We start from the raw sequence: 15,046 nt of genomic DNA, 5'->3' as shown, positions 1-15,046 counted from the left end.
GAACAGAACAGAGCAGGACCTAAGTGGTACATTGATGTGGATGGGTCAGTCTCAAAAACAGTTTTTGGCCACATAAAGTCTGATTTTAAAAAAAGCAGTTTACCTGTACACTGTGTATCACAACTGGGAGAGTGCTGAGCATTGTCTGTAGATAATACAATGAGTAGACGTAAGAACCTCAACCTTACTTTAAGAAAAATACTCAACCATTTTCTTTTGAGTTCCAAGAGTGAAATGTTTAATTGTTATATATTATTGTAGGAAGAGGAGTGTTTGCCACACACCCCATTGAAGCAGGGGACTTCGTCTTGGAGTACAGGGGTAAACTCCTCACACAGAAAGAATGCAAGTCAAGACAATACACAGAGACTGAAAGCACTTTTCTCTTTGACTTTGAGTGGAGGAACCATCACTTATGGTAAGCATGGAGAGATGGATATTTTGTATACATTAGAGGAATTCCTAGTTAACCCTGAAAAGGGTTTAATATTTGATGAATGAATTGAAGCACAAATATTCTTTTGAAAATACCTCTTTCAATAAAAATGTCGAGGAAAATTTTTTTTTAATTTTTTCTTATACTTTTCAGCCTGGATGCATCTGAAGAAGATGGATCTCTCGGAAGATTAGTCAATGACAACCACAAAAATCCGAATTGTGTCATGAAAAAAATCCTAGTTGACAATAAGCCACATTTGTGCCTTTTTTCTATAAAGAAAATAGACATAGGAGATGAAATTGATTACAACTATGGTGATGCAAAATGGCCTTGGCGCAGTAAGGTGAGTTGGTTAGACGATGGAAATGCATTTAGTCTTTGATCTGGGATGTGATTTAAAATGAATTCTTTATCTGCAATCCAGGTTAAAGAAAACCAAGCTCGTCCATCAGCAGAAGAGAACTTATTGGGTGATAAAGGCCAGGTAATGTCACACACACCGGCACGTTTCTGGTCATGTTCTTATGGGGTCCTTCGATCTTCCAAAAACATTCTTTCTGTAGTCTCTCCTTTACACACTCGCGTGTCGCTCTGATCCATGTGGGGCCCTTCCATCCAGTCGTTACTATAATTGTTTTTATTGCACAAACTGACATGATCTCAACGGTGATTTTAACATTCATAATTGTACACTGTCTGAGCTGTTACATGCTTTTAAGGATAGATTTGATTTGATCCCTGCAAACATCTGCAATGGCAATCTGGATGCAGCTTTTTAGTCAGATCATGTCATTTTTCTTATGCCCACCTTTTTAAATCCATATTTAATCAAATTTTGTTTATTTTAGGTATTGACTGTTCAAGCATTTTCGCTGGTTGATTATCCAGATAGTGATGAAACCGATGAGGATGGTATGGAAAACGAACCTCCCACTCCACACCTCGATGTTGTTCTAAGGCAGAATGATACTGGGCCAGATGTGTCAGATCATTTGCACGATACAGATGAGTCTATTGTGGAAGAAACTTTTGATGAAGCCTCTACAAGCAACCATTCCAACAAGCAATTAGATGATGAGGTTGTTCCACCACTGAGACGCACAAAAAGCATTCTGGTAAGCAGTGAGTGCAATAAGTTTTTTTTTGCCCGCAATAATTTTTGTTTTTCTCTCTCTCTTTATCAAAGACTGGATGACAATTGGTTTCTCTACAGTGTAAAATAGACCAATTCAGAACCAGCGGTGCCTTTGCCTACAATGTTTATAATGCAATGCTTAGAAAGAATAAAAAAGGCTTGATAAAAAAAGTTCGATCGAAAGCTATATGTTAGCTCAAGGCTAACGTCAATAGAAAATATCATAGGTATGCTAACAGTTAGCATGCGTGAAGAACTAAAGTGTTTTAAACAGCTTTCTCCATCAACGACTATTTATCTGGACAGTATTATCTGTGTTCTGTTACAAATTGATTAGAATACTTGTAGAAAAACGTTTTTTGGCCAGAAAAGACAACAAACGTTACAACAAACAAACATAACAAACGTTTGAACTTTTTTCGTATTCTGACTAAACTGACTACGGAACGTCTGAAGGGACAGAACGGAAAAAACACATTTCATCACTGCAAGAAATCGCACCACTATTGAGCTGCTTTTTAATTATTTTCTTCTAATGGAACAATAAAGTAATGCAGTCAAAAATAACAATTGTTTTATATGCACATTATTATTAGAATATTAATTATATTTATGATATAATTAGAAATACACAGCGTTCATCATTATCTGGCTGCTTGTATTCATTGATGAAAATGTTATCAATGTGCAACAAAATTGAGGATGCAACACATACTGATGCATACAGTTTGGACACATCCCATCTGATTTAATAGAAAAGTGTGCCCAAACTTGGTACTGTATACGTGTAGGCCGAATGTCCTAGATCTAGGTGTTTTTTTCTGTATAAGATGTAATTATTTCTATTAGGTTGCACTTTGAGGTTGCACTCTGCAGTAAAATGTTCAGTTAAGTTATTTAAGCTTTCAAATATTGTGTCAATATTTTTTTTTACTTATTTATCATCTATTTTAATTTGATGTTTCATTTTTCACAAAAAATTGTTGCTACATAGATTGTTTAAAACTAGTGCAAAAAATGCATATTTTATGATGAACGATTGTGATTAATAATCGTGATTACAATATTGATCAAAATAATCGTGATTATTATTTTGGTCATAATCGTGCCGCCCTACTAGCAAGTGAATTTCTTTATACTTGAATGTGAATCATTCAGTTTGAACCTGAATCAATCGGGTTTAATAATTGTTTTAAGAATCTGAATGGAATAATTTGAAATTGAATATACTGGTTTGAATGTGTATGATGAGAAAATCAAAACTGTATGTAATTTTATTAGCTCCCTAATTCATTTTGACGTTTCAGTTTCACTCGTATCCATTCAAAATTAGTTTTTCAATTCTCAATTAATTGTATCAACATTTACTGCACCTGGAAGTCTCTTAGGCAGTACAGTGCCAAAGAGACACTGGGCCCAGCAGGTAGATGGATGGGTAATATTGGTCAAAAATGTTCAGATTTGTCTTGTTCACCTAACAACTGCTGAATTCTCTTCTTATCAATTAAAAATACAGCGATCATCATAAATCAAAATCACATCTCCATGTCTCCATTTTTACAGATGGATAGAGTACAAGATTTTACCCAAGGTCTCTATGATTCAAGTAGTGACAGCGCAGAGGAAACTTCCATTTCTAAGCATAAAAGTTATTCACAGAGGCTGAGAAGGTGGTCTTGCCGTCCTGTAAGTTTTTTTTTTTTGGGGGGGGGGTTCTTTTGTGTTTCAATGATTGTGAAAATGTCTGCTGCTCTTGCCAGTGAGCCTGATTGTGACACTTCCAATTTGTAAATGTACTTGTACTGAAAATACTCAATACAGATTTTTCTTCATTTAGTATGTCAAGCCAGTTCAGTTAACTCAGTTTTGTTATATTTAATGTTAAAAAAATTGTTATTGACATATGTTTGTGTTTGTTTTTTAACGATTCAGATGAATCTCATGGAATCGGATGACTCAAACTTAGGTAGCGATGAGGAGTATGTTCCACATTGCATAGAGGAAAGCACAGAAAGTGATAGCAGTATGGAATTAACCCTGGAAAATGAAAAAACAGTGAACAAAGGTGCATCATCCAGTCAGAGCAAGTCTAAGCCCAGGGAGAGTGGAAGTGAATCCTCCAGCCAGAGAAGGAGCAAGTCCTCCAGTCAGAGCAAGTCTAAAACCAGGGAGAGTGGAAGTGAATCCTCCAGCCAGAGAAGGAGCAAGTCCTCCAGTCAGAGCAAGTCTAAAACCAGGGAGAGTGGAAGTGAATCCTCCAGCCAGAGAAGGAGCAAGTCCTCCAGTCAGAGCAAGTCTAAAACCAGGGAGAGTGGAAGTGAATCCTCCAGCCAGAGAAGGAGCAAGTCCTCCAGTCAGAGCAAGTCTAAGACCAGGGAGAGTGGAAGTGAATCTTCTAGTCAGAGCCAATTAGCCACATTCCCAAATAGCAGGGTTGATGGGAATGAAAAGGAAATGGTAGCAACATATTTGAAAAACAATGTTTCAATGCCTCTGGAAGAAGAGCAATCTGTCATTGTCAGTCCAACTTTAAAGAAGGATGATGGGTCCAGAAGCTATAACAAGAAACATTTCTGCTTTTATTGTAGGAAGTTTGTCCAGAAAATGTCAAGACACTTGTGGCGTAAACACCAAGATGAATCAGATGTTGCGAAAGCATTCAGTTTTCCTACAAGCTCAAAGGAAAGAAAACTACAATTGGACTATATACGAAATAAGGGAAACTTTGAGCACAACAGTGTTGTTTTGGAAACGCAAAAAGGAAAACTTATCCCATGGAAACAACCGGAAAAGAAATCAGAGGGACACAAATTTGCACATTGCATTCACTGCTATGGGTTGTTCTCAAGAAGAGCAATGTGGCGGCATTTCAAGGTCTGCAGATTCAAACCTGAAAGTACTAAACCAGGTAAAACTAGAGTTCAGGCATTGTGTGCATTCGCTGAACCTACTCCATCGGAATATACAGATGCATTTTGGAAGTTCTTAAGTGTAATGAATCAGGACCAGATTGCTGTTGCAATTAAAGAAGACCACTGCATCCTCGATTATGGATTCAGGTTGTTCAAAAAGAATGAGAAAATAGTCAGTCAACACCAATACATACGCCAAAAACTGAGAGAACTTGGCAGGCTTTTATTGGAAGCTAAAAAAATCACACGTGTGAAGACCATTCAAGAACTCATAAAACCTGAACAGTACACTCAGGTTGTCAAAGCTGCAAAGAACCTATCTGGATTCAGTGAGGAAACTGGCGAATACCAATGTCCCTCTCTTGCGCGCAAGGTAGGACACAGCCTGCATTCATTGGCTATGTTTATTAAGTCCGAAGGACTGAAAAAGAAAGACAAAGAAACCATTAAAGATGCCGAGGAGTTCGCACAGTTGTATCAAGAGAGCTGGAGGTTTGATATTGCAAGCCAGGCATTAACCCAGCTTAACCAGGCGAAATGGAATGCACCGCAACTGTTACCTCTCACACAAGATATTCAAAAGCTACATTGCTATCTAGAGGAAAAACAGCAGCAACACCTCAAAGATCTACAAGAACATCCTTCATCCACAAATTGGAAGGAACTTGCAAAAGTAACACTTACTCAAGTTATGCTTTTTAATCGCCGGAGAGCAGGGGAAGTGTCTCGAATGCGCCTGTCTGCTTACTTATCAAAGGACACATCAGAAGAACAGGGAGATGTAAATTTGGCCCTCACAGCTCTTGAGCAGAAGCTCTGCAAGCATTTTATACGGATAGCAATTGTTGGAAAAAGAGGAAGAAAGGTTCCTGTTCTTCTAACTCCATCAATGAGAGAATCCCTTGAAGCTCTTACTGAAAGCAGAGAAGAATGTGGGGTGCTGAAGGATAATGAATATCTGTTTGCATTGCCACAATCTGCCCATTACATCAGGGCTTGTGACTGCATGAGGCAATTTGTCAGTGAATGTGCTGAAATAAAAAATCCTCAAGCGCTAACGTCAGTAAAACTGAGGAAGCATATTGCTACCCTGTCTACTGTTCTCAACCTCAAAACCACCGAACTCGACCAGTTGGCAGACTTCCTTGGTCATAATATCGCTGTTCACAGGAAACACTACAGGCTCCCAGAAAGCACCCTCCAATTAGCCAAAGTGAGTAAAGTCCTCCTGGCAATGGAACAAGGACGCCTAGGAGATTACAAAGGAAAAAGCCTCGATGAAATACAAGTTGATGTAAATGGTAATTAATATATTTTTGAATGCACAATATATGACATTTAGTCTTCAGCATTTAGAAAATAACCATTAACTGTGTAAAACATGGGAGTAATGGTGACTGGATGAGAGAATGATACTGCTGTTGTTTACTCTTGCAGATTGCCTATAGCTTCAACTTTCCAAACTTAATATTTGATCAATTATCATTTTAGAGACCATTCAAATGGAAGGACCTTTAGAAGGGGACATTGAAGGTATGTGTATACGATCTAAAATTGATTCTAAATGATCCATTGTTTGCCATGAATATTTCTGGGCTTTGTATGTGATTGCACTGAAAGTCTGCAGGTTTCCCTGATTCATTATCTCCTGACATGATGTGGAGAGAAAGACACAAAACGATTACAGTAAGAACTGGACAGAAGGGCCCCACATGGGTCAGACTAGAGACGTATGAGTGTATAAAGGAGAGACTACGGTATGCAAGTGTTTCAGGCTTACATTACATGGAAGCACTACTCTTGGGAGTGTAGCTCTGGGGGGAGGGAGAAGTCAGGGGACATAGAAGAGTCACTCAGTCCATCCAAAACGGTCCATCATATGTGTTGGGAGAAGACCTTGTGTGCTGAACCAGTAGACACTATAGCAGGAGACACATAGCCTGCTGAGAATGTATCATGTAAGGTATGGGAATGAATAGGTAATTTCCAGAACATTTTAAGCCTTTGCAAATACTTTTAAAAGATCTGTCTTGGCAAATCTCCAAGTGCAGTGTCAGAAATTGAGTGTCACAAACAGCACAGAACATGACAGGTGTTAATTACATTATAAATAATTAATAGTAATGATAGTTTGTTTATTTAAAAGGATCCCCATTAGCTAATGCCAATGTGTCAGCTAGTCTTCCTGGGGTCCAGCAAAAATATTAACAAACACCATAGTTCAAAGTATTAACAAAATAAAACATGCATGCAAAATAACATGAAGAATAATTAGTCATTATGTATGCTCTAATCTACTTCGTTATGTGGAGATTAAGAAGAAACATTTAAACACACTGTAAACAGGACATTTGGACTGAGGAGTAGGAGAATAAACATGCTGTATATTTGAATGTGAAGACCCAAACCGATGCTCAAAGAAATGATTTGATGTGCATAAAATCAGTAACTTTAAACAGCCCTGAATAACAAACTGATACCCAGCCAGGATTTAAATTGTGGCAGACTGTAAATCTCAGCTAATTAATGTGCTTTGATACACAATGACTTTTGCTCAGTTAGATTTTGAACATTACCCTTTTTTTCATTTACATGAAAATGACATTGATGATTTACAGAAATCCAGTAGTTAAAAAGTTGTCTCACAGTGTGAGTGTTTGGTGACTGCCTGCATTTTACTACAAATTATTTTCACTGTATACCCTTGATCACTGCTGTCACAAATTACAAAAATAATCTGATATCCTTACAAAGCCAGCTTTAATGACTGCCTAATGTTAATGTCAACGTGCTTGTCTTGCATGATTGAATAAACCAATCACTACTGGCAGCTTTTGCATATTTTGTGTATTGTGTTCTTAAAGTGTTTTCTCTGTCCAGATGTCAGTATGCTAGGAGATGAGGGGTCCGAAGATGAGGTCAACATGTCATCCAGACAAGAATGTACTTCCACATCACAAAGTCAAAACCAAGGAATGTCTCCAACAGGTGAGCTTGAACTCAATTTTTACCTTTTCAGACAGCATGTAGCAAAATTTTTAACAACTCCACTTACCTCCCTTGTCTGGCCCACCTCTTCCTTCAACTCTGTGTCAGTAGAAATGTCTGGTACAGACGCTGCATAAACAACACGGACTACGTTTGCATGCCATCAAAATTCAGGTTAAGATTAATATTACAGTTTCTAAAAAAAATAGGAATAATAGGAATAAACCGTTTACATGCGTGAGAAACAGTTATTCCTGTATACATGATCATTGCAATAAGCTGGAATATCCCGACGCACGGAGAACGTCATAATAATGTTAGATAATTAATTATACGGAGCCGATAGCTTCGCCTTTGCTTGTGCTTGCTGGTACTGATCCACAACCAGTACTGGACACTGCTGTGCATCATGGTTCTCATTAATAGAAGGAAAGACTTGTCACGGGAATCGAACTAAAGCTGTGCCATACACATCTACTTTAGATGAAGGTGCGCAGTCAGGACTTGTGGGAAGGGCTTGTAATGATGACGTTCAATGACACCGACTCGTGTGACAATTTTCCAACATGACGCCAAGTTATTACACACGTTGGTGGAAGGGTTTTTACATAAAGACTGATTCTACAAAGCAGAGTTGTACAGTCTGACAGCAGTGGGAATGAGGGACCTGCAGTAGCTCCTTCCTGTGCTGACGGGGCCTCAGTCGGCCGTTGGCTCCTCTACGGTCTGGTGCAGTGGGTGAGAGTGTTGTCCATGATGGATGTGAACTTGGGCAACATCCTCACGTCTGTGCTGCAGACTACCAAATCTGACTCATAGCTTTGCAGCCACACAACTGAGGCCTGTCTGTAAGGTAGCTGATGGTCCAGGCAGTAAGATGTAGGTCCACTCCACGTCCTCCAGCTTCCCCCACAGCTGCGTCAGCTTGTTGGTTTTGAAAGCACTGGAGAAGTTGAAGAACATGACTCACAGCACTCCACTCCCAGGGGTCTCCAGGTGCGAGGGCCCTCTGCTATAGGTAGATGATGGCGTCCTCGACTCAGATGTTCAGCTTGTAGACAAACTGCAGTGGGTCCAGGGTGGGGCTCACCACAAAGCAGAGGTGGGTGAGGATCAGCCTCTCAATAGTTTTCATCAGGTGGGAGATCAGGGCAACTGGACGGTAGTGGGCCGGATCCTTAGCATGCATTGTTTTAGGAACCGGGACAACACAGGGGGTCTTCCACAGGATAGGGGCTTTCTCCAGCCTGAGGCTCAGGTTGCAGTGTGGCTGAGGACCTCACAGAGTTAATCTACACAAGTCCTCAACAACCTAAGACAGATGCTGTCCGGTCCTGCAGCTTTCCTCTGCTTCAGCTGCCTGGCCTCTTTCCTCACCTGGTCTGACATGGTAGAGAGGGGGACCCGGGTGGAGTGGACTGGAGACACCAGAGTGGGGGCAGGTGAAGGATTGACTGGCAGGACGTGTGAAGATTGGGGTGTAGTAAGTGTTTTTTTGGGCCAGTTTCCCCTCCAGCTTCTTCTCATGGTCCATCTTGGCTCGTCTGATCCTCCACTGGAACTCACAATGGAATCTCCTCTTGGATAACGTGCTGACATTATGACACTTATAAGTAAGCCTTTCAGCTGTGCACGTTACCGCGACGTGCACCCTGTTCTCGACATAACACGCTACTAAAAAGGAGCACGAGATTTTCCATCTTCACTGAGTTGATAGTTTTAAAACTGATATTTGTGTCTGAGTTTCTGGTAGTTGATGTGTTTTCCAACGTGCGTACTGTCCACTGCGCTGGCGGACGTGCGCATGTCTGTGATGGCTAGTGGTGCAACAGATCACTAAAGTCACGGTTTGGACCGGATCACGGGTTTTTAATCACAGATCGAATTGATTTTCTGATCAGCAAAAAGAGACATAAGACAAGAAAAATCTAAGTTCTTATTGTAGTATTTCCCTACTACAACATTAAAGTTAAAACTAGTTCCATTCAATAAAAATAATGGAAGGTGCAATATTGGGCATGTTTTATAATTAAGGTATCATTGCTTCCTACTGTGAACATGGAGAGGCGATTCAAATTTTTGTTTCTTACTGCACTACTTGCTTCATCAATAATACAAGCAGTAAGATAAATATGAACTAACTACCTGTTTATTTTTCCAGTATTTTATGAATCAGTCTGAATGTCCTGATATTGGCAAACATCACAAACATGTAAACAGTAATCTTGTGTTGTTTTACAGTTTATCATTGAACTTTATTCTATAGACAGATAATCCAGAACCACCATGACCTATGCTGATTATCTGTTATAAGAAATGCTTCAGCAGCTATCTAGTGATGAGATTCTGTTCTTTCAGGCTGGAACTGTTCTGCTCAGTGTGTAATTGAACACAGAGAATATTACCGTTAGATAATTTGTTAGATAAATTTATTTTAATGTCCGCCGCCTCCTAATTTTATATGCAGGAAAAACCCTGCTACCTATATTTAAGTTATTTCTCTGTCCAGATGTCAGTATGCCAGGAGAAGAAGGGTCAGAAGATGAGGTCAGCATGTCGTCTTTGCAAGAATGTACCTCCACATCACAAGCCCAAAAACGGAGTGTCGCTGGAAAAAAGAGAGGTAAGCTTTGTGCCTTGCATTCTCTTTTGGGCCACAGCCTCTAAGTTATTTTTAAGGGCTTTTACCTTGCTTCCTTGACTCATTACTTGAAATATGTTGGCATTGACCCATATCAATAAGAAGTCTGGTGTATTTAAAAAAAATCTTGCAACACTTTCTGGAGTTTCCTCAAACAACGGAGGTGCATAGTGAACAGTTGAAAAACTTAAAACAACCTATAATCGCCATAAAATACCTCCAAACTGCTGATGTTCCTTCATCCAAGTCTCATTAAGCCTCCACATGCAGCTGATTTTATGCGTCTGTCAGTGATAGAGAATTTTTTGTAGTCCCTGTAGTACGTTAATAGAATGGCATATTTTATCTATTCAATAGCGTTGTCGTTTTAAACAAGATTAAAATTTATTTAACAAAGAAAACTTAGAATGTTTTGTGTTTTTGCCTATATAGGAAAACAAACAACCGTCAAAAGAAGCTGGGCCCCAGACGAGTGTGCTGCAGTGAATAAGCATTTGCGGAGATTTATCGTAAGGAATCAAGTTCCTGGTAAAGAAGAGTGTCAGCGTTGTATTACTGCAGAACCTCAAGCACTCAGAAACAGAGACTGGAAAGCAGTTAAATACTATGTTAAAAATCGCATTACAGCCCTGAGGAGAAAAGTCTAGTTTGAAAGCACCTAATGGAACTGAGGTAAAACCAAAACATTTGAGGTAGGACTTTAAAATCCTTTAATCCTTTGGTGTGTTCTGTTGCAGCCTTTTGTTGTTGTTTGGGTTTGCTAAGTTTTTGTGGCTGTCCACTGGCCTACAAATATACACATTTCACAATTCTTATTTAATCACATTTTTTTAAATTTATTTTCAATCAAGGCCTGAACACTGAAAGTGCTAGGGGCATATGTTAAATATTTCAAAGGATTTTTCATTTGTTTTAATATCTCCGTATCATTGTTTAAAAATGTGAAGTTTCACTGGGAAAAAGTAACTTGTCAACATGACATTATAGTTGCAGTCCAATAAAACATGTCATTTCAATCTTATATAAGAAAAACTGTTGGGTTTACTTAAAGGTTCATGCTGAGGTTGTTACTTAAAATATTTGAGGAAAGATTGTTAATTATCTAATCTCTAGAAATTAGATTAATACCAAACATGACATGGCAATGATTAAATGTTTGGGAAGAGACTCGAATGTCATAAAATGTTTGACTGACAACTGTGGCATGTCAATACCTGCAATAAAAGCTGTCATTGTATTTCAGAAAACTTTGAAGCTGCACCTCTTTTAATCTTTCAAGACAGATGGAAAGTTTTACATATATACATAATCACTTATTCCAAAAATAACTATTTTAGTCCAAAAATGAGGACACTGGGATTAATAATCAAGGCTGGTATCAGAATCTGCAGACAGTGACCTTGGGCCCCATTAATGTATAAAAACTTGATATGTAGGTGTGTATGTGAGGGGGCCTCACAAGTCGGCAATGCTAGAAACGGCCCCCACAAGTCGCCAAATACCTTTTTGGACAAAACTTTAGAAATTTGTTAAATTGAAGTGATATTAATGTTTGGGATTTTTTTTTAAATCCAACCTTGTTTTTTACAGCAGTGTAGGACCACTGGAAAGGGTGGATCCCATAAAGCATCAAAAAACTGGAGGGCCTCATGAGGGGCAAATGTCAGAATGTGTGTGTGTGTGTGTGTGTGTGTGTGTATGTGTGCATGCTGAGACATTCTCAGAAGACAGGCTGTGTGAAAAGGTGTAGGCAGTTGATTGCCTTAGCCCTTACATTTACAAAGATCAAACAAGACCTGACCTAATTTAGACTCTAATACCCTAATAAGCTTCTTTACCCACCACAGGATCAAACCTGACACATCTGTGATTTTTTTTTTTTTAACATGACTAAAACAAACAGCAAACATGTCATCATGGGAGGGAAGTCTTCAATAGTATTTCTGTATGAAAAATAGAAAACTGGTTCTGATCTAATACACAACAGAAGGCTTCCTATGGACTTTTCAGTGTGTACAAATGACCACTTCACACATGCACATATGCTCATTCACAAATACCAAATACCCAAAGCAACAATACAAACATGCACTCTGAACTAGACAATAAACCAACCAACTGTCCTGCTGTCTATTTAGCAATGTAGGGTTTTGTCCACTGTAAAAAAGGCGATGGCTCAGGCAAGTCTGCATGACAAAAGGCAACAGAAGTCAGGGAGGTGGGCAGTCAGAGAGTTGTGTTCTGCTAATAATAGGGAGGAGGGTGCTGGCATTCAAACTCGTGGACCAGGGCCATGGAAACAGATGTGAAGGAAGGAGGTGGTGGCAGAGATTTGGGACTCAGAGCAGACTGGAGCCAGAGAAACGCAAAGAAGATAAGAATTAGAAGGCAATAGGGCAGAAAGTAGATGATTACCAAGCGAAGATATGGAGGGGTAATGTTGTGCAGAGAAGGCAAAATGATAGTCATAGCTGCTGAGCAGAAAAACTATGGAGAAAGTGACAAGAGCTACTCTAGGTAATATATCGGTGTTATAGAAAAATAACAGGAGTTCAGATGGAGACGAAGAGAGGAAACTGAGCTGAGTGAAAAACAGGCAGAAAAAAGGAGCAGGGACTGCAAACATGAAAGGAGTCTTTGTTTCCCATAGTGCTCTGTTATGACGCCAGAGTCTAAACCATCCATTCTAAATGGCAAGGGCAGCTAGCCACGGCACACACACACACACACACACACACATAAGCACAGATGACAGAGCACAATCACACCTCTCTCCCATTCTCCCAGCTCTCATCTCTCCGATCATCTAGTACCACTTTCATGCACATTCTCCCAGCCCCGTCCAATTTAGATACACACACATAATCAGCAGATTGCTCTCTTGGTGTGGTTAATATGCCTCCGCGTAGTCATATCTATCTTATGCAATGCCTTGTAATAGTGTGACCATTATGGAGCAACAGTGGTGATGGCTGCACTGGGTTAGTGGGAGCAAAACTGGCAGTAATCCCTAATGCCTCCTTTCCTTTGACTTGGCCTATTTTCTTTGCACTTCTTTCTGTCTCACAGTCCTTTAGCTGTTTGCTGTCATAAAAAAAGAAACACTTACATGCATTAACTATTATGAGAGTAAGAGGGATGTTATCAGTGAAAGGTAGCAGCGCTTTTTCAGAAACTTACTCATCTGCACTTTTCTGAATGGGCTTCCAGCTACAAGTTTCAGAGCTATACATAATGTTATCATGAAAAGTGCATTTTCATGAAAACCTGTAAAGATGCATGATGTTTTTCTGGAACAACTCAAGCACACATAGAAAAACAGAAGCACACATTCACACGGAAACTTCAGAAGCAATAAGAGAATAGTTCGTAACACTTCCTGACCTGCTACCTCACTGTGTGCTCCCTGCTTGGGCTGTCAGATGTGGTTAATGAGAATCTCTCAGTGCCCATAGACAGGTTTTCCTATAGAGAACAGCCTGCTGGGATACACACACTCCTACACACCAGCACTTGCATAAGACCCTGAGAGCCTTGTCATCACACAGAGAGAGACCTGCTGGCCTATTGTAGATCCCTGTGGCATAGGGATCACCTCTTATCCCCCACAAACACACAGAACACAGCAGGTAACGTGAAGCCACAAACACACAACCTCATGCACCACACACACACACACAGTCCTAAGCCTTTGTTAGCACACGTTTTTTTGCTTATTTCTTATGTGCTTTCACCTCAGCTCTCATTTTAATCACAGCTCTGTCCCCCTTCTCACCATCTACCCCCTGTCTCTTTCATTTTCTCTCGCTCTCTTAATCCCCCCTAACATCCATCTTGCTAATGCCCCGATCATCCAAACACCCTCCCTTCCTCCCTCCGGTGAAGACTTCTCCATGGCTTCTGCTCTCCCATTCAGTCTGGCTTGTCCTCATGTATTCATAGAGCTCACTGATGGAGTGGAGAGTCTTTGTCAGTGGGTCAGCCCCCTGTAACCCCCCATATGACCCCACAGTCTACACAGTCACACACACATTTGCGGCACCCACATGCGCACACAAACTGGTGCCTTCTCACTTGCCATATGGCATGGGCAATGAAGGGCTAACAAAAGCAAGCTAAAGAGGTGTCATGGACATTTGTATGTGAGCTGCATCAATAGACGACTAAGCAGCCAGTCGTGGAGCACAGTCCAATAGATGAAATTGATTTCTGTTTTTTGGATGCGGGAAGGGAGGGGACTTTCCACCTTTTCTTCCGCCGTCAAACTCATTGGCTCAATGAAGAGTAATGAAAGCAGGCTCTGACTGGAGCACAATGGGGGCACACTTGATGGAGTGTTGAGCAATGCAGATCTGTCTTCATCCCCAGAGTGGATTTGTTTTTGTTATGACAACTATACCATCATCATCCCTGTTGTGTCATCACTGCATCATCCTTACAGCTTTTACCATCAGAATGTCATAATTTATTTTATCCTCTTTTTTTTTACATTTTAATGTACCAATGTCTTTAAAACACTAATCAGTTGTTCTTTAAAACAGCAATGCTATGCAGGTCACTTTGGAGTCTTGTTTTTCAAGGTTTGGCTATGATTTCAATTGTTGATGATAACCACATTTTACTTAAACAAAAAATGTAATTGATAATCAGACCTACAAAGTGGTTACCTTGGAACAAAGGGGTGCCATAAGGATACCTGAGGGTACTTTACATTTTTAATAGAATTTCATGACATGGCAGCAAGGCAACATTTTGCTCAACTATACACAGCAAAACAATTCTTTTTTCCTCTGTGTTAGGTGGAGACATGATCCTTTAGATAAACTGTGCATCTGTTGTTTAATTAATTGCCACTGACAGCTAAGACTGCATAACCAACCGGTAAACAAGCCTGGTTTTGGGCTGCATGGGTCTGTGGTAGTTTGCCAGTA

The 15,046-nt window shown here is 39.9% G+C and overlaps 1 protein-coding gene across 1 annotated transcript; it reads left to right on the top strand.

Moving 5' to 3' along the window:
• Window positions 1–5,216: 5,216 nt before the first annotated feature.
• On the top strand, window positions 5,217–14,107 carry LOC121638033. The gene is made up of 5 exons (XM_041982452.1): window positions 5,217–5,787; window positions 5,978–6,019; window positions 7,367–7,474; window positions 9,984–10,097; window positions 14,058–14,107. The coding sequence occupies exons 1-5, from the start codon at window positions 5,217–5,219 to the stop codon at window positions 14,105–14,107; spliced, it is 885 nt and encodes a 294-aa protein (XP_041838386.1).
• Window positions 14,108–15,046: the final 939 nt, after the last annotated feature.

This window comes from Melanotaenia boesemani, chromosome 4 (assembly GCF_017639745.1).
Source record: "Melanotaenia boesemani isolate fMelBoe1 chromosome 4, fMelBoe1.pri, whole genome shotgun sequence".
NCBI lineage: Eukaryota > Metazoa > Chordata > Actinopteri > Atheriniformes > Melanotaeniidae > Melanotaenia > Melanotaenia boesemani.
The sequence above is the reverse complement of the archived record's forward strand: the minus strand, read 5'-3'. Positions and strand labels throughout refer to the sequence as shown.

What these genes read in the sequence shown, in the direction of transcription:
- LOC121638033 (XM_041982452.1), top strand. Translation starts at nt 5,217, where the DNA reads ATGCGCCTGTCTGCTTACTTATCAAAGGACACATCAGAAGAACAGGGA. An exon ending in TTTAGAAGGGGACATTGAAG is followed by an intron (nt 6,020 to 7,366) that starts GTATGTGTATAC and finishes TTCTCTGTCCAG; the next exon opens with ATGTCAGTATGCTAGGAGAT. An exon ending in CCAAGGAATGTCTCCAACAG is followed by an intron (nt 7,475 to 9,983) that starts GTGAGCTTGAAC and finishes TTCTCTGTCCAG; the next exon opens with ATGTCAGTATGCCAGGAGAA.